The sequence below is a fragment of the Ctenocephalides felis genome, unplaced genomic scaffold (genome assembly GCF_003426905.1).
Source record: "Ctenocephalides felis isolate EL2017-DRISC unplaced genomic scaffold, ASM342690v1 CF-g0.4_SCAFFOLD_01170, whole genome shotgun sequence".
Taxonomy (NCBI): domain Eukaryota; kingdom Metazoa; phylum Arthropoda; class Insecta; order Siphonaptera; family Pulicidae; genus Ctenocephalides; species Ctenocephalides felis.
The window spans coordinates 35151132-35172055 of record NW_020537324.1 but is presented as its reverse complement, the minus strand read 5'-3'; the positions used below and the strand labels follow the sequence as shown (position 1 = coordinate 35172055).

Here is a 20924-nt window from a genome sequence, read left to right as displayed (position 1 = left end):
TTTGATTTTGATATGCGCGTGGGTCGCTTTTGTTAGAAATTATTAATCTGCGCATATTATACATCACGTTAGACCGACTGCTTCGCTTCGCTTACAGTTTGAACAGTGATTCCGAAGTAGGCCATATGGTGGTCCAGCCAGGGTCCATGACCACTTTCAAAGGGTCCACAAAAATAAAATTAGAAGTTCCACGAAATGACAATGGGAGGTGTACATTGTACAATGTACAATAGAATAATTACATCATTCATGATCAGTTATAAATATATATTTATGACCTATGATCATAATATATACGAGATCATAGATAAAAGAAGAGTGTAGAGATATCATTTAAGTAAAAACTAGTGGGCATGACATTGTGCCTTAAGGGCACATTGCTTGAACTTCCCGTACCAGAATTAATATTCCGAGAAAAAAATTAATCATCAAAAAATATTGATCAATGAATAATAACAATTGTTTTAATATTCTTTGAATATTTTTAAAAAGATAATTATAATTACTATATATTCGTTGGTTCATATATTATAAGGTGACGATGTTATCGCTCAAAACACTTGAAAATGTTTACCATTAAGAGCATAAGAAGAATTCCGAATGAATCCATCTGAAGATATATTTCTTTAAAAAAAATAGTGTGAATTTAAAATTTATATTTAAAGTATAAAACTTTGTATATTTTTGTAAATTTTGAAAAAAAAACTGAACTTCAAAAAATTATAAATTTTGGTACAAAACCTAAAAAAAAACGTAACAACATTTGTTCTTATTATTAAAATATCTGATAATTTGATGTGCATATGTCTATAGACATATCATTATAATGATAATTTTAGACCGCCAAATATCCTTTTTTTTTCTACATTTTTATCTGTATCTCCGAAAACCGCTAGCCTGCCTAACCAAAAATTTATCAATTTTTCATTTGGTCAATACAAGTAAAATGTTTTTTGAATCATTCAAATCGGGCGCTCTGTTCTCTCAAAAAACTGAATTACCGTTTTTGGCACTTTTTGCCCTGTATCTTCGAAACAGCTTTGTCAAAAACTAATCAGCACATGTTTCCATCAATAGAAATTGAATGTTTTTTTAATAATTCAAATATGTTGATCCGTGCGCCCGAAATCGTGGACGAAAAACTGTATCCAAACATATACATACATACATACATACACACACACATATCCATTTTTTCTAAGGTACGCCAAAATGTTCAGAAACCTTCGAAACGTAAAAGTATGTAATGAAACATTTTCATTTTCGATTTTTTGCGATTACCATATACCCTACGAGAAGTTAATAAGTTCAGCGGGTCCAGATCAGATACCTAGCTTTATTCTTAAAAAATTCTATACCTTTTTTGTAATATGCTCTGTTTAAATAAATGCTTCGATTGAAGAAATATTTCCATCCCACCTTAAGCATTCATAAGCATTCCACTTCATAAGAAAAATAATAAAGACGATATAAATAATTACCGTCCCTTTTCCCTTTTGAACTGTTTTGATAAAATAATTGAAAAAATCTTGCATACTAGTTTAACGTCTTTTCTCAATAAATGTAATATTTTGTCCAAGAGCCAGCATGGATTCCGGAAGAACCATTCTACTTCCCACTCAATTTATAATTTAGTTCATAACATCATTGACTCCTTCAAAGAAGCCACATATTGCACTGCAATATTTTGCAATCTATCTAAAGCTTTTGATAGTAGTTCTCATCAAAGACTTTTTGACAAATTAGAAATTGTGGTATTCGCGGACGTTCGCTTAAACTATTTGAATCTTACCTGTCTAATCGAACACAAATAATTTCGGATAAATTGACGAATAGATTAGGTGTGCCCCAAGGATAAATTTTAGGACCTCTCCTAGGAGAGGCTATTGATCCTATTTCTCATATAAATGATATACCCCTTTGTACAAATCTTTGTGATTTTATTTTTTTTGCGGATGACACCAGCGTTATCATCAAGGCCAAATATCTTAATGAATTACAACATAAATTAGTGTAGTTATGATATCTTCGGCATGATAGAATAAAGCTGTGTTGCTTTAATATTCTTATTTAATATCTATAAAAGTGCATAGAATTATTATTATGTTAAACGCCTAAATAATAAACATTCTTTTCACAATATCACTTACATCATGTAATTGTCATTGAAGAACTTCATGTAAATAAAATTAACAAACATTCATTGACTGCTTGTTTTTTTTTTTTACTTTTTCGCTGGCGAAACAGTCTCATTCTTTGAGCAGCTGTACTATCTGTCTTGCATATGAAAATATTTTCTATTTTAATAACTGAGATTTATAGAAACTACGAATAATATAGGAATTATTTCAATAAACTTACGTTTCTTACTCGGCACAAATGTTATATGAATAGTATAAGTTATTCGATTAATGACTCACAGTCAAATGTTATTTTGATTGGAAAGAAGTCGGATGGCTCGCACGATTCGGGCCAGGAATCGGATGACTTCACAAGATTTAGTTCATTTTTTAATTTCTATATTTATATTATTTTTAATTTATTTATTCATTTTTAAATTATTTTTTTATATTCATTGTAATATAATATGTTCATACATAGCCGATTGGCGTAAAATAAATAAATAAATAATTTATCTCAGGCAGATAAATTATCTGATTTAGAACATCACATTAAATGTTTTTCAGTTTGATATGAGTTGATTCGAATCAAGTAAAAAAGTGTGTTCCGAATCAGGTTGTTAAACACTTGATTCAACTTGGAACATTACTATAGTATTATATTATAAATACACAAATGTTTTGTTCGTTTTTAATAAAGAGGGGGCTCTCTTGAAAAGTAGATAATATTTATAAATATAAAATTAAACTAGTATGTGATATTTTGCTGCAATAAGAAATGAATTTATAAATAATTGAGTGGTTTATAAGTATGTACATCGATTTGCTGTTACGTCGCCTTGTGTTAGAAACTATTGAATATTATTGGAAAATTAATTAATTAATTTCGGCAAGTACTTGTTAAATTAAAAATAAACACAACCATAGATACGGCCTATAATTCGAAACTTGTTTGAATTTTTATAATTAACTACTTGTCATAGGCCCATAACATTTTAGGAGGTTTGTTTAGTTAGATAATAAATTTCACAAATATACAAAGTTGTAAATTTTTTAGTTTATTTAGACAAAGTTATAAAATTAGGAATACAATTTATAGAAATATAATACATAGTTATAATATCTTGTTGCGGCCTCTCGTATCTGGCTGTCAATAACACTAATATATTTTGTAACAATAAGCAGTATTTTTTGCTTTTGAGCAATATAAAAACTTCTAAAATTTATAAATGCTTCATATTAACATTTATTCCAATTGTGTAATATTTCGAACTTGTATCAACCAGCATATTAAAAACTGCACAAAACTCTGACTCTGAATGACCACATGAATTACTTTTATGATTTGGTTCAGTTTCATATCTTTCATTATCAATTTCACATGATTTCAGTGTCAATTCACATATAGCCATTTTTGAATCATTTCCCACATCCGATATCCAAACATTTTTATCGTTCATGGTTGGTGCTTCAGATATATTGTTTTTACTGTCAACACCATAATTATTAGGAGCACTCGCAGAAGCAGCTAAGCAGAATGTATCTTTATCATATATGGTACTATTAATTGAGTTTATCATTACTTCTACATTGTTAGCGTTTATTCCATCTTCCAAATAATACTTTGTAGCTGTGTCTAAAGTATTAAAAGCTTCCATATATTTTTTCTGCTCAAAATTAGATTTAGAATTTATTTCTGAATCGATTTTGTTCGTGTTGTCAATACACATATTTGCTTCTAAAACAAAGAATTCAGAAAATCTTTAAATATATTAATATAAGGACCATTCAATTATTGACAAATATTTTATATATAAATACACAGTGATGTCACAAGTTCAATAGATACTAAATTTCCACATTTTATAATGTCACTAACAAAATGCCAATAGAAACCAATAACAGTGCAATAGAATTAATAACCACAATAATCAATTAACATGTTAAATCTCAAATTCATACAATACATAAAAGACTCCCAAGGAAAATATAGTACATAAAAGACTTATTGTTAAATAACTTGTTAATATACATTTTAAAAATATATCAGCATGAAAATTGTCATAATTAATTATCACAATGTCTTATTCATCTGGCAATAATAATACCTAACACTATTTATTTTGCAAATGTTCATTATTTATGAAAACAAAACAGTGATAATATGAATATATTCATATTATCATATTTTTGCAAATCTATTTGTGCTTAAAGTTAAATTCTTATTCATTGAAAACCAAAATAAAAAAAGTACTAATTAAATAATGCTGTAACATATACAATAAATTTAAAAAATCAACTCATCATTTTAATGACAAAACATTGCTTTTTGCATCTCTACAGCAAATATTTGTAATATTTGGACTTATCTCTAATAATGAAATATAAAATGTCTTACCGGTTTCCGTGTTAAATGTGAATGTAATATGCTCATGTTTAGGTAAAAATTTTGTATCACAGAAAATTTTTAAACCACACTCCTGACAAATCAAATCTGAAAATACTGCATCCTTACTTCCAGTTTTTTGGAATGAAATTAATCTGCAAATGCAAAGACAAAATTCAGTTCATTTTTAACTTCCCAATTGTCGACGTTTTCTCAAAAACGACTAGACCGATTTCAAAAATTTAAAAGCAATTTAATGTGGAGCTGTTTCTTTGTAATCAGCAGGAAAGTGTAAAATTTTTCATCCACGTATTGGACCACAATTTTGAATCGCTGTAATCGAAAAATATTGCTTGGAAATTGCTTTAATTATAGTTTTTGGTAAAGATACGCCAAGCCGTTTCTTCGTAATTAAATGTTGAAATTTTTTGATGATTTAGACTAAACTTAGTGTAACGATAGATTTCATAGTCTGAAATAACTTACTAAAATATTATAGGCCTACAATAAGCAGTTGAATTTAGAACACGGAATGATTGAAATGGAATGTGTTGACATTTGTTGAGAGGGTGCATAGTGCATCTTGCTTTAATTTTTTTTCAAATATCTTGAAAAAGATTTTTTGGAAAATCGCCTTTTTCAAAACTTTTGATATTTCAATTTTCTGAAAATTTTGAAATTCATTCGAATCAGTAGATCCATACCGTCTAAAATGCCGAAGACATTTGTTTAAACTATATAAGTTAACTTTAAACATTATAAATCTATGGTACAAAACCTATGGAAATAAAAGCATTCATTGTACTTCTCATTAAAATCTCTTTAAAATTCATGGCATATGTATTAACTTTTTTTTCTGAATCGCAGAGACCACTGCACTTCCCAAACTTTAGTCATGTGTGTGTGTGTATTAAAATAAAAATAATGCAGATTTTTGAGCAGACAACCGGATAATTAAAAAATAAAACTAAGTTTATTAACTTCCTGTAGGCTACACGAAAAAAAAACGAAAAAGTTTAGAAAGCTTCTGAACATTTTATAATATCTTATTATTAGATAAAATAAATGTATGTGTGTGTGTTCCGATACAAATTATCGGCGATGATTTTGGGAAGACGGATCAACCGATTTGAATAATTAAAAAAAAAAATTCGATTTGCATTGATTCAGAGACGTGCTGATTTGTTTTTGGCATAGGCAAAAATGGTAATTTAGTTTTTTTTTTAAGATAAGGAACGTCCAATATGAATAAGTTATAAAACATTTTATTTGTATTGACGAAATAAAGAACTATCTAGTTAAGTTTTTGGGAAGGGAGGTCTAGCACTTTCAGAGATCCAATAAAAAAAAGTAAAAAAAAATACCAATTTGCGGTCAAATTTGATCATTAGACAAATGTACATGTACTAGATATATAGATGAATATAATTAGATAGAGAATGCATTAAATTTTCAGATAGTTTATAAAAATTTTAATAATAAATAAAAATTTTTATTTACATTCCTTTGGGTTCCGTATCATTGTTTATCCGTTAGACTGCAACGCGGCGCTTAAGGGTTTCGATATTTATCAGATTTTTTCAAAGAAAACCATAATATTGCATATAAATCATATATATGGAAACACCCCCATATCCTTCAAAAATCTTTGGAAAAAATGTTTTTGTATTTCTATTTGTAATGTTAATGTTTCCAGTACGATCTAACGGGCATTGTCATTTTTGAAAGAGGGCAAAAAATTGAAGGTTCTGATTAAAATCAATGCAGTTTTGACCACTACGGTTTGCAAAAAAAAAAATCATTTATGTTAATTAGATAAGACTAAAATTATGCCACAAAAATATCTACCTGTTTTTATGCTGAGATTCTGATAAATGCATTTCATATAATATAACATTTTGCATTGCCAAATTACATGGGTGGCAGTAATATCTGTGTGATAAGTTGATTCTGGAGAGATTATGTTTATGAAGATGACCTTCAATATGATTTTTCAAAGATTTCCCATTAAAAATATCAATATCAATGTTACATACATCGCAGAAATAATTATTTTCATCATCAATCCTAAAAAACACAAAAATAGTAAGTTTAATCAAAATACATAGAATATAATACTGAAAACTTCAATACAATAATTACCCAAAAAAGACTTTATTATATATGTGATCCTGTTTTATTTTTGCCCATGAGTTTTCCAAACATTCATAAAATTGTTTTAATTCCCTTCTTCTTCTTACCATGAGTTTACTTTTCTCAAAATTTTTTATGTAGCTTTTACGATTTTTAATATGTTTAGATGATTTAAAATGAATAAGTATATCCTTTGCCTTATTTGAAATTTCATCATCACATAATTTACAGAGAACATTTTTTTTTGTATATGGAAATAAAAAATCTATGTTTTGACGAAATACATCGTCTTTGTCATTTTTTAGCATGTAAAAAATTTTATTTATAAAAGGTTTAAGCAACATTATCGACTCACTATTTCGGTAATTTTTTGTATGCCTTGATCCATTTACATGTTGTAAAATAGTTTTACTATTTTTGCTCAAATGAACTAAACACAACAAACAATTGGTGACGAGAGATGCATTATAAATTGATAAGCTATTTATTTCAGCAACAGCATAGCTACACTTTTCCTTTGACTGGACATTATTATTTATTGTGCTTTTAAACTCTACATTGTTCACATTTTCTTCATTATTTAAATCAAGCCTTTCTTTTTTCAAAGCAATATTTTCACTTTGAATATTTTTCTGTTTCAAATTATTTATTTCATGCTGTACTTTGTGCACTTCCTTTTTAATTTCTCTTGTTTTATCTAAATTACTTTTAATCTCAATTCTTTCATTTTTAAAACAATTTGGTTGATTTTCAGCAACAATATCACTTACTTCGTTTTCAAAACCTTGCGGCTCTACAAAATGATTTTGCTCTTTTCTGAGATCTTTCTCTTTCTCAACTATTAATAAAAAATATTATATTCCACTTACATTAATATTTATTGTAAGTAAAGTTAAAATAAAACTTATTAAATTTAATATAAGAAAGATAATTTAATGATTTCAGATAAATAACTCACCACCATTAACTGGTATTTCTTTAGATTTTGATATGAAGTGTTCATGCTGATAAATGATTTCCAATGAACCAAATAATTTTATATGACACTTTGGACAATCTTTCTGAAAAAAACTCCTGCAAAAAATAAATCCACTTATTCTTTTGTATTCTAATACAATAAATAGTTTTCATTAGTAATAAAGAGACTTACAGATCAATATGGCTTGACTGTTTTATATGCACATTGAATGTTTCGTCATTAAAAAAAACTAGATTACAAACAAGACAGACTAAAAAATCACTTGATTTGAAAGATGGAGTTATATGTTGATTGCTCTTATGGGTTTTGCCAGATGTGTGAGAAGTGGCATCAGATGTTCGTAATAACTTATCACATTGGAGGCAATAGTTGAGTTTTTCACAGATTCTGTAATATATAAAAACTATATATATATATATATATATATATATATGTATATATATATATTTGTAACTATAGTTACAGCAGAAGTTATATCTAGAACAAAAACTAAATGTCAGAATTCATGGAATTTTGCAGATCCATAAAAATTATCATTTTAAAGTCTATTATTACATAATACAGCAAGTTTTTATTTATTAATAGCAATCTAATTAATGTAGCAATTAATAAATCAAGCCTATATATTATAAAATGTACCCTAGTTTTACACAATTTCTGCATACGGATATATTTATTAAAACACAAGATAAATTATTAGAGATTAACTTACTGAATCAAATTATCCTTTGACATTACTTCCGCAAACAAGCTAACTTTGCTCTCGGAAATAATTTCACTACCACTAATATTTTTGGATAGTATATCAGATGTCACAAGAGCAGCTTCTTCTGTTATGTTATTTTTAATTTGAGATGAAGACAACTGATTTTCATTTAATTCGGGAATGTCGATAATTTTTTTATTCGAAGGATAACTTTGAAATTCATCAGTCTTATTTGTAAGATTACTCCAATTCAGTTTATCTATCATAAGTGCTTTGTAAGCAGCTGTAGATACATGATCACTCGACAAAAAATGTTCATTAAAAGTTGCATCATCAAGACACAATACAATTCCACATCCCCAGCAATAAATTGCATCTTGTGTATGAGGATAAACAACATATTTATGAATGTAATGTCTTTTATGAATTTCCCAATAGTTCGAATAAGATTGTAATGACAAAAAACTCTTTTTGTCAGAAATCGTTTTATTATGCTTATGACTATTGCAATGTGTAAACAGTTCATGCTCAGTATTTAATCTTTTTGAACAAATAACACAAGTGTATCGCAGGTTAAAGTTTAAAACAATAGCAAGTTCATTAAATTTGTTCATATTAATCAATTTCGATAAGATCTTTTCAGAAATGCGGGGATACGATTGCTTTATTTCAGATACTGTAATATATAACAATCAAAATTAAATTAAATAAAGATATTATGTGAAGCAAAATTGACACTGGAGTACTAACCATATAGAGTATATATCATACAATATTACAATACAAAGTATATTATGTTAAATACAACAATACAATAGACGTAATTCATCTGTTACTGTTACTGTTAATAAGTAATTTTATTATATGTAGTATGTTTAGTACTCCAACGTTGTTGTATGTTATATTTGTACTTACTGGTATCTAATTTATTTGACGATGTTTTAATCATATTATCTAAACAATTAGAATAACTTATTTCGCCTGCCAAATTTCTAGACCACATCTTTTCCAGATAAGTGATTTTTTTATAAAACATTTGAAGATTACATTGTAAGTCGTGATCGAATATCGACTTATCTATCATGTACTTTTCATTAAATAATGATATTGTATTTTCAAGGTACAAAATGTCCTGAATAAACTTCGTGGTTATGTCCATTTTTATAAAATGACTGAATAACTTATACAACAAATACAATAAATGTTATACTTGATTTTGTCATTAGCTCGTTTCTTCCTTCTTAACCAATCAACCTCCAGCAAACAATATACCAATTCAATAATCAACCATTGACGCAAGAAAGCGCTAGAAAATTATCGAAAAATCAACCGATTTGTTGAAAACGTAGTTATTGGTTATTCGTACTGATGAACGTTAAAACCAAAACAATGAATGCTTTTTTCCTACCGTTTGTTTCTCGTTAACATGTCAACCGTTTTGACGAAACGACGAAACGACGATCCATAGATAAAAGAAGAGTATATGCTTAGTACATAGACCCATAGATAAAAGAAGACCTTATACAATACATACTTATAAATAATAATTATAATTAAAATAATTATGAAGTTGTATAAGGTCTATGACTTAGTATCATAGCTTATTTGCTTATTTATCTATGGATAATAATAAGTATATGCTTAGATCCTTGGATCTTAGATTTCCTTATGTATGGCTTAAGGTGCGTCCACACCTACATAAATGAACGTACCAAAACGAACGGCAACAGCATCGTGTGGCGGGGCCACAACAATCACGAACGAACATAAACAAACATGGCGAGCAATGTTCCGCAACTTGTCGGTACATCAAAAGGAATTGTTCGTTCATGTTTGAACTTGTATGTGCAGTGTGGACGCTACCACGATGTAGACAAACATTTTTCTTTTTTGATGTTAAAATGTGCAGTCCTGCATTAGTTTATATTGTGTTTATTATAAGATATTGCTGTTATTAACAAAATTTGTAAATTTGATGCATCTAGGTACGAGAAGTTCCATCAAATTGCCTTAAGGCGCGATGCCGTGCACCACTAGTTTTCCAGATTTATAGAATATACAAGGCCCAGTGCCTTGTATATTCCTGAATTTTGGCCCTAAGAGTAATTTAGGTTGGACATCGCTGGCTTAGATCATAGTATGGATAATAATTTGCTTATTTATCTATTCAAATAATTGTTCCTAGTAGGTTAGCAATATGTATATAAAAAGCAGATTTTATACATATATTTTGCTTCTTGTACAATTTTCAAAATAGGTTGAAGTAGTGGTAGATAATTACAAATTATTTGTTAATATTATTCAACGTTCACCAGATAGTAACCACCAAAATTAATTTAAAACAATCAATATAAAATCATTTCATTACAATATTTACATGTATTTAAAATGAAGTAACATATTACATTATAAAGCAATTTATGTATAGAATTTAATTTAAAAAGAAAGTGAAAAAAGATTTTTGGTATTGTTCCCAGTAAGCACGTGATGTTGCAGCAATATTCTATATAAATCCCTGCCAACATCCCCGCTGTGACAATAAACCAATGTGGTGTAGATGTTCGTTTAAAATTGCAATTGTGACATACCGATCGGTCGTTTTTTATGAAGGCTATCAAAAGTTATATTTATATTGAGAGAGAACCGTTACATCAAATTATTTTGTGTTTTAGAAATTTTAATAATAATTATACATTTTGTTAACATTTTTAAAGTTTATCCGTTATACTGCGGCGCGGCGCTTACGCGCTTCGGTATTTTTTCTCTGAAATAGCCGCGTAGCATTATTGCTTTGAAAAAAATTCAAAATTTTCAAAAAAATTTCGAGACAAAAAAATTTAAATTTTTCAAAAAAGTGATATTTTTTTAAAAAATCTCAAGTCTTATTTTTTCAAAATTTTTATTTAAAAATAAAATCAAATAAAAATCGAAATTACGTACTAATTATTTTGATCTCTGTTAAAATTATTTCAATTTAATAAATGTTCAAGTATAAATAAATAAAAAAAAAAAAGTATTGCCCGAAATGCTTCTACTGATGGCGCGAGGTTTGAATAGAAATGCTCAAAAATAATTTTTTATCCGCAAATATATATTTTTAATAATCTAATCATAAACAAAATATTTATCAAAAGATGCTTAGTTCTAATTCTATATGTTGTTTGGAATAAATATCAAATATTAAATGAATAACTTGTGAATTTTGTGAATTTGTTATGTGGTAACACTACTGTGGTACAGGAACAGTAGGATTATCTAGGATTAAAGATGGCCGGTTGTCAATAGAGTGTTTGTGCGTTATTTTGTTAGTAAACTTAGCATTGAAATTTTCAAAAAAATGGAAAAGTAAGTACATCATATATATTACTGTATTAATTAAACTATATTCATTTATTTAACGTTTACTTAACTTTATATTAATATTCGTATGGTATTATGAAAGATACATGAACGATACATCAAATGAAGAGGTTAGAAAAAGCACGCCGCTGTATTGTCATAGAAAAATGATACTGAAGATAGAAATCCAGTCAATTTTACAAGATCAAACACATGATGATATTTGGGATCGTTTCGTGAAGATTGATGGTTCAAAATAATGCATTCGGAGTTAATCCCACTTGTTAAATTTGTGGATGAATTATAGTCAGTAAAGATGGGGACTTGTCTTTTGAATTTGTAAGTCTCTTGTACTATATATATATATATATATATATATATATATATATATATATATAACATTTCCTAATAGATACATATTATGTCCATTCTTTTAGAAAATCTTCACATATAATGAAGTGCGATGAAACGGTAGTGAGATGAGACAAGTCATATACTTTTTCGCCCTAGGAGCAGATGACAGATCTAAGAAGTTATTTTAGTTAAGACAATATTTGAAGAGCACAATTGTAAATAGGTCAAGACTAGAGAATGATATAGGGTCAGAAATTATATCTGTTCCATGTACAGTAGAAACTCGTTTATATGGATTTCGGTTATGCAAACTACAAACCACGAGCAATTTATATATACATGCAAATATTCAACATGTACATACCTACAAGTTGAATTTTTGCATGATTAATGCTGCCGTTTAGTATATGTATGTGATGTAATCTAAGAAAATATATATGTACATTCGTAAGAAAGTGTTTCTTAATAAAACACTATGTATTTACTTGTTATTTTTAATAAATACACAACATAATTCTTAATACATTTGATTATCCGGATTTTTGTTTAGCCAAATGTCTATTGACAACAGTTAGTCCTGTAAATCGAGTTTCTACTGTATAAGTAATTCCTCAAATATGTACAAAAATTTGTTATACATAAGATTACACATCATTGTTATATATATATATATATATATATATATTAAGATTGAGTAATGTGGATCATTATATAAATATAAATTATTATTTTATTTATAATTGTAAATTAGGATTTATGTTATTTATGATTGTTTTAAAATAGAATTATCTGTAAACGTTTGTCATACCAATTTGTAATCTTTCAATAATATGTAATTATTATAAATAAATAAATGCTTTTCTAATAAATTGTCTATTATTAATTCTGTAAAAAAAATTATGCTTGCATTTATACTAAAATTGGATATTGCTAAGATGTCGTACGGTGGTCGCGAGTGAGATATCGCAATGCGATGTTGATTCAAGTGTAGAATCCATCTCAATAACACATTCGTGACTACGACGCGGCGATGTCTCATGTCGCCGGCGCGACATCAGTGCGACTATTGCACTGATGTCGCGTGCTTACTGGGTTATTTATATTTTTCAACATTTTCTATCCGTATTAAAAAAAAAAAATTACTCTTTTATTCGAATATATGCAGAATTTTATGATTATATACAAAATGTTGGCGTATTCAAAGAAATTCAAAGGATTTAACACATAGTATATCGAAAAATAATTTAGCTGCTCCAAAATTTATGTGTCCGCATTTATAAAAGAAAAGCGAAAATCATTAAAGCACACAAGAATTATTTTCCAAAACAATTAATATCTAATATTTCTTATTTTGTTAAAGCATTCAAAAGGAAGTCAATTCTCGTAATATATATATTCAATTATTAAATAGAAAATACGTCTAAATATAATATAAATTTATTTAACCAAAAAAACTTGCTAAGGTGACTACAATAATATAATGACACTAGATAATCAAATTATATATAACAACAAGAAAAATACATTAATTATTGTACTTATCTTTGTATATTTTTTTTGTTCTCAAAACTGTTCAATATAAATTAATTTATAATTATTCTGATGCCATGTTGGTAAATAATTAAATATGTATCAATATCGAACAAAAATTCTTGATATATGCATATGTATATTTTCAATGTACTACGTGTTAAATCCTTCGAATTTGTTTTATGCCAACAGTTTGTATATAAAAATAAATATTATATCATGTAATTCTGTTCTATATTGTCTATGAATTTTGTATGCATTTATAAAACTTTTTCAATTTGTATTTTTTTGCTATGAGCTTTATATTTCTCCTATGCATCTTTTGCGATCTTGAATATGTTGAGATGATTTAAAATGAAGAAGTATATCACATTTCTTATTTGAAATTTCACAATCACATAATATACAGTAAACAGTTTTTGTTGTAGAAGGAAATAAAAAATCTATGTTTTGGTGGAATACATTGTCCTTGTCATTTTCCATTATTTGGGTAATTTGATTTAAAAAAGGTTTAAGCAGCTTTGTGAATTCATTATTCTCTGAATATTTTTTATGTCTTGATCCATTTATATGTCCTAAAATATTTTTATCATTTTTGCTCATTTGAACTATACACAACAAACAATTGGCGACAGAAGATGTGCTATAAATTGATAAACTATTTATTTCAGTTAAAGTATAACTACACTTCTTCTTAGGCTGGATATTGTTGATTGTGGTTTTCAATTTAACTTCATTTTTACTGTCATTACCTAAATCATTATTTTCATCTTGTTTCAAATCATTTTTTTTATGCTGAACTTCCTGTACTCCCTCCCTTTTAAATTCACTTTTAATTTCTAAATTACTTTTGATAATATCTCTTTCATTTTCTGAACAATTCCATTGATTTTCAGAGTCATTTCCCTTTTTTACAATATCATTCATTTCGAGTTTAGATTTGGATGTAAGATGTTCATGTTGATTAATGATTTTCAATGAACCAAATAATTTTATATGGCACTTTGGACAATCCTTGTGAAGAAACTTGCTATAAAAATAAGTCTATTTATTTTTTTCTACACTATTTTATGACTGATAAAAATATACTTACCGGTCAGTATGACCCATCTTTTTTATATGACTTTTGAATGTTTTACTTTTTAAAAAAGCCAAGTTACAAACAAGACAGATTAATAGATCACTTGATTTTAATAAAGGAGTTATTTGCTGTTTTCCCGAATGCTTTTTACCAGATATATGAGAAGTACAATTTGATTTGTGTAATAACGTAGAACACTGGAGGCAATAGTAGTAGATGTTACAGATTCTGTAAATCAAATATATATATATATATATATATATATATATATATATATATATATATATTTTGTAGAGTTTCGAACAAGAATCCAAAAATAATACAAAATAAAAAACAAGAAAAGTTTTTAAAAAAACAATTTCTTTATTTAATTATTTGTTTATTGTCGACGTTTCGGAACTAGGTACGTTCCATCTTCAGGACATCTGTCAAGAAACATACGTTTTTGCAATTAATTCATTATTTAAGAAAAATCTATTTTCTTTTCCTAAACATATTGTTTGCTAAAATCTCATCAAGATCATGTTTCTTGACAGATGTCCTGAAGATGGAACGTACCTAGTTCCGAAACGTCGACAATAAACAAATAATTAAATAAAGAAATTGTTTTTTTAAAAACTTTTCTTGTTTTTTATTTTGTATTATTTTGGATTCTTGTTCGAAACTCTACAAAATATACACAAATCCAAGACTCTACCATTCAATATATATATATATATATATATATATATATATATATATATTTAAATAGAAAAAGAGAGTGGAAGAATATATCACTTTCATCAAAATATATTTGAAAATATTCAAAAATGTGTTCCTTTTTCAACTTTCTGAAAGTGTTTTATTTATCATGGAACGTTTTGTCAGAAAATCTGACTTGCTATATTTTATTGTAAAATGTTTGAGACCTTTGGGTCTAATTGTATAAAAACCTATGTTATTTAGAATAGAAAGTAAACATCATTAGAAAGTGAAAATCAAATCTCAAAAATAATCAATTTGCAACATGTTAATGATGATGTTAATAATGATGGTATAAGATTTGCATAATAGTAACGAAACATGTAGTTCTATGAACCATAAAACTATAAAGTTGTCAATGAGTAGTTATTTAGATCTAAAAGTAGTTATTTAGTTCTAAAAGTTAACTCGAGTTAACTTACTGAATCAAGTTATCCTTTGGAATTATTCTGGAAATAAATTTACTTTATTCTTAGAAACAATTTTACTGCCATTAATAGCAGGTTTGGATTGTGCATGAGATGTCAAAACTGCATTTTCCACTGTGACATTGCTTTTAATTTGCTCTTCTTGCTGTATTTGAGATGAAGACAATTCAGTAAAACAAATTTTAGCTTGTGGAAATGCTAACTGATTTTCATCCAATTCTGGAACGTTGATAGTGTTTTTATTTAAAGGAAAACTTTGAAATTCATCTGCCGTGTTTGTAAGATTATTCCGATTCAGTTTGTCTGTCATAAGTGTTTTGTAAGCAGCTGTAGACACATAAGTAATCACTTATATAATATTCTATACAAGGAACAAGTAAGCCATCTTTTACAGTTCTACTTAAATATAGTATGTTTAGTACTCCAAGGTTGTTGTATGTTATGTTTATACTTACTGGTCTCTAATTTATTTGACGATGTTTCATTTATATTATCTAAACAATTAGAATAACTTAATTCGCCTGCCAAAACTCTAGACCACATCCTTTCCAGAGATAAGTGATTTTTTTACAAAACATTTGAAGATTACACTGTAACTCATGATTGAATATCGACTTATCTATGATGTACTTTTCATTAAATAATGAGATTGTATTTTCTAAGCAGAAAATGTCCTGAATGAACTTCGTGGTTATATCCATATTTATAAAATGACTGAATAACTAATACATTAAATGTTATAATTAATTTTGTCATTAGCTCGTTTTTTTATCCTTGACCAATAAACCACCACTGTATACAATAGATACAATTTCAAGTCCAACTGAACAACACATATTATAAAAGTATAAAATACTAGGTCATCTACAGGGTCATCTACTGCTAACATATGAACGTTTTATTTTGTCTTTTAGTTCGTATTTTTCTTGCTACCCAATCAACCGTTGAAACTAGAAAACTTTTGAAAAGTCACCCGATTTGTTGAAAACATTGGAGAAAAAATGTGCTTTGACATATGGTTTTGTGACTTGTTCCATAACAGAACCAAACTGATGTCTACTACTCTACTGCTACTGTTACTGTTTGCTTAAATCGTTCGTTGGTCTATTATCATGCATAGATAAAACTGATATGATCCGTTTGTCGTGACTCGCCGTCCCACGTGACCCGTTGTCGTTAATAACCGATTCGATAACGAAAACGTCGAGCGTTACATAGGGACCCGAAGAGTTAACACTTACGGGACGGTACCGATTTCAAAACAATTTACTGCACCGGCTGTAAACTTGATTGCATGGGGTATGTTATGCATTTTGTTTGATAAAAATTTGTGGTCATTGAAGGACATACATTTATAATATTAATTAACTTCCCGTAGGGTAAGTTATAGTAATCGCAAAAAAATCGAAAATGAAAATTTTTATATATCTTTATGTTTCAGAGGTTTCTGAATATTTTGGCATACCTTAGAAAAAATTGATGTATGTGTGTGTGTGTGTGTGTGTGTGTGTATGTGTGTGTGCGTAGTATGTATGTGTGTGCGGATACAAATTTTCGTCGACGATTTTGGGAACACGGATGAAGCAATTTGAATAATTTAAAAAACATTCGATCCGTATTGATAAGGAGACGTGCTGATTAGTTTTTGCGGAGGTAGGTCTAGCCGTTCCCAAGATATGGGGCAAAAAGTGCCAAAAACGGTACCTCAGTTTTTAATAGAACGGAGGGTCCGATTTTAATAATTCAAAAAACATTTTACTTGTATTGACAAGATGAAGATTTCATCAAATTTTTATAAGGGCAGGTTAAGCGGTTTCGGAGATCTAACGAAAAAAGTAAAATAAAATGCCATTTGGCGGTCAAAAATGATCATTAGACATATGCACATCAAATTATCAGATATTTTATAGAGATTTTAACAATAAGTATAAATTTTGTTTACATTCCTATGGGTTCCATACCAATGTTTACCCGTTAGACAGCGACGCGGCGCTTACGCGCTTTATATTTTGTCTCTATGCATTTAAAGCAGTACGATTGCTTTGAAAAAAAGTTCAGATCTTCCAACATATGTCAAAACTAGCTGTAAGTGGAATTCTGTCTTAAGGCAATTAGGGCATCGTGCCTTAAGGCAAATTGGGAACTTCCCGTACCAAAAATTATTATTTTTTTAACGATTAACATTTTTGAAAAAATTTTACTTAAAAAAAATAGATTTTTGAGAAACTATAAAATTGACAAAAAATTACTTTTTTTTGAAAAAAAAAAAATTTATTTGAAAAAAAAAAATTTTTTTTTTGAGAAAAAAAATTTTTTTTGAAAACAAAAAAATTTTTTTAAAAAAAATGTTTTCTTCATTTTGACATATTTTGGAAATTTTGAACTTTTTTTCAAAGCAATCGCACTGCTTGAACTGCATAGAGACGAAATGTCAAAGCTCGCAAGTGCCGCGCCGCCGTCTAACGCATAAGCATTGGTACGGAACCCATAGAAATGTAAAAAAAAAATATACTTATTGTTAAAATCTCTATAAAATATCTGATAATTTGATGTTCATATGTCTAATGATCATTTTTAACCGCCCAATGGCATTTTTATTTACTTTTTTCATTAGATCTCCGAAACCGCTAGACCTGCCTCCATGAAAATTTGATCAATTATACATCTTGTCAATACAAGTAAAATGTTTTTTGAATTATTCAAATCGGACGCTCCGTCTCTTAAAAACGAAGGTACCGTTTTTGGCACTTTTTGCCCCGTATCTTCGGAACGGCTAGACCTGCCTTCGCCAAAAACTAATCAGCACGTCTCCTTATCAATACGAATCGAATGTTTTTTGAATTATTCAAATCGGTTCATCCGTGTTCCCGAAATCGTCGACGAAAATTTGTATCCGCACATACATACACACACGTACATACATACACACACACATACACACACACATACACACACACACACATACATCCATTTTTTTCTAAGGTATGCCAAAATGTTCAGAAACCTCTGAAACGTAAAGATATATAAAAATTTTCATTTTCGATTTTTTTGCGATTACTATAACTTGCCCTACGGGAAGTTAATAAAAAAAACATTTTTTTTCAAAAAAAGGATTTAAAAAAAAAATTTTTAAATAATTTTTTTTTTTCAAAAAAAAGTAATTTTTTGTCAAATTTATAGTTTCTCAAAAATCTTATTTTTTCGAAGTAATTTTTTTTCAAAAATGTTAATAGTTTTTAAAAAAAATAATAATTTTTGGTACGGAAAGTTCCAGCAATTTGCCTTAAGGCACAATGCTCTAGTTGCCTTAAGACAGAATTCCACTTACAGCTAATTTATTTTTGATCATTTTATAAAGAATAGTGACGTTCAGAACAATTTTCCAAAATGCATAGCTGGTTGATTTTGACATGTTTTACAATAAAATAATTACTGTCGGTTACGGTGCTTTTCTGTCAGAACAGACAATACAATCCCTTTTATTCTTTCTCTCGCATTTAGAATATGCCACTGATTAGTCAGTATATTTGTTCATTTTTGTGCTGCCATAATGGTTTGTTTTTTCTATCATATTGTCTAATAATTCATTTGTAAAATATAAAGTAAAATAATCTATTGGATGTCTTATATTGCTTGGTATTTGTAGTCGGGGTGTTTGTTGATGTATGTCAAACTGCGCACGATTAACCGATTTGAATGGTTCGAATATCATTCGATTCCTATCGATAGGTAGATGTGCTGATTATTTTTTGGTTAAGGCAGGTCCAGCCGTTACGGAGATACGGAGCAGAGTGTAGAAAATACAAATCGAGTTTTTGAGAGAACGGAGTATCCGATTTGACTGATCTAAAAACATTCAATTTGTATAATGACAGGGCGAGAGGTGATTAGTTCTTGGCAAAGGCAGGTCCAATCATTTCGAAGATACAGAGTGTACATGTGCAAAAAATGGCAGTTTTTGAGAGAACTAAGCGTCCGATTTGAATGATACCTAAAACTTTTTGCTTGTTTTTGGGGAAAAAAATTTCCATTTTAATTTTTTTTTTCAAAAAAAAGTTTTCTTTGTATATCCAATGTAATTCTGATTTTAATTTTAATTCTGTTCTCGAACATTTCGTTACGGTACGAAAAAGTTCCAGCAATTTGCCTTACGATGCCGTACACCACTAGTTTTGTTTTGTTTATAACACCATGCTAAATGAAAGTTTAACGAGTGGTGAATAGCATGTGCATGGGCATCGTGTTTTAAGATAAATTAGAGGAATTTTTAAAAACTTTAAAACTTTGAAAAAATTCGATTTGTTTGAGAATTTCAATTTTGATTTTTATTGAAAAAATTCGGCTATTCTAAATTATAGAATTTTTTGAAAATTTTGAAACTCATTTAGGTGGATGGGCTCGCCCGTAGGTAAGCGGTTAAGAGCGACGGGACCTGAATCAGAGGTCTCGGGTTCGATACCCACTTCGAACAGCCTGTTGTCAGGCAGCAGTGACAACGATTTTCACTTGGAAATATAGATAGTAATATGTTTCCAAGTGAAAATAGCCCTTGTCCGGATTGCTGCACCAATAAAAAGTCAGCCCTATTAGATTAATTCTAATAACAAAATCATCAAATATGGATGATGGATTAACCATTGGGTTATCATCTAAAAAAATACGAAGTAAAGAGAAGTTTCAGCCCAACAGCTCATAGGATGTAAGGTTCTGATTGCTGTTTAAAAAAAAATAATAAAAAGAAAAATAATAAAAAAATAAAAGAAAAAAAATTAGGTGGATTGATCCATGTACTGTCGGAAATGTCGAAAACATTTGTTTCTTTATTCTAGTCTTCATTTGTTAAACATTATAAATTTTGGTACGGAACCCAAAGAAATGTAAAGAAAATTTGTACTTATTATTAAAATTTCTGTAAAATATCTAATAACCTGATTTGCATATGTCTGATGATCATTTTTTGCCGTCAAATTGCATTCTTTTACTTTTCTTTAGATCAACGAAACCTGCTGTATCAGCCTTCCAAAAAATTAATCAATTCTTCATTCCATCAATATAAGTGAAATGTGTTTGAATCTTTCAAATCGGACTTTCGGTTTCTCAAAATTGAATTTCAATTTTTGCATTATT

General features: G+C 28.3%; 2 protein-coding genes and 1 long non-coding RNA gene across 3 annotated transcripts; 1 reads left to right on the top strand and 2 right to left on the bottom strand.

Annotated features, from left to right (window-relative positions):
* Positions 1 to 3258: 3258 nt before the first annotated feature.
* Positions 3259 to 9635, bottom strand: LOC113366571. Its single transcript, XM_026608200.1, has 8 exons — positions 9240 to 9635; positions 8331 to 9000; positions 7790 to 8005; positions 7598 to 7713; positions 6649 to 7477; positions 6355 to 6573; positions 4519 to 4661; positions 3259 to 3858 (listed from the first exon to the last, which is right to left on the bottom strand). The coding sequence occupies exons 1-8, from the start codon at positions 9481 to 9483 to the stop codon at positions 3344 to 3346; spliced, it is 2952 nt and encodes a 983-aa protein (XP_026463985.1). The 5' UTR covers positions 9484 to 9635; the 3' UTR covers positions 3259 to 3343.
* A 1867-nt stretch (positions 9636 to 11502) lies between these two features.
* LOC113368264 lies at positions 11503 to 12455 on the top strand. The gene is made up of 3 exons (XR_003366372.1): positions 11503 to 11669; positions 11767 to 12002; positions 12101 to 12455. It is a non-coding gene; the product is annotated as an uncharacterized LOC113368264 (long non-coding RNA).
* A 1392-nt stretch (positions 12456 to 13847) lies between these two features.
* LOC113367139 lies at positions 13848 to 16309 on the bottom strand. Its single transcript, XM_026608769.1, has 3 exons — positions 16253 to 16309; positions 14641 to 14856; positions 13848 to 14577 (listed from the first exon to the last, which is right to left on the bottom strand). The coding sequence occupies exons 2-3, from the start codon at positions 14655 to 14657 to the stop codon at positions 13848 to 13850; spliced, it is 747 nt and encodes a 248-aa protein (XP_026464554.1). The 5' UTR covers positions 14658 to 14856; positions 16253 to 16309.
* Between the last annotated feature and the right edge of the window lie 4615 nt (positions 16310 to 20924).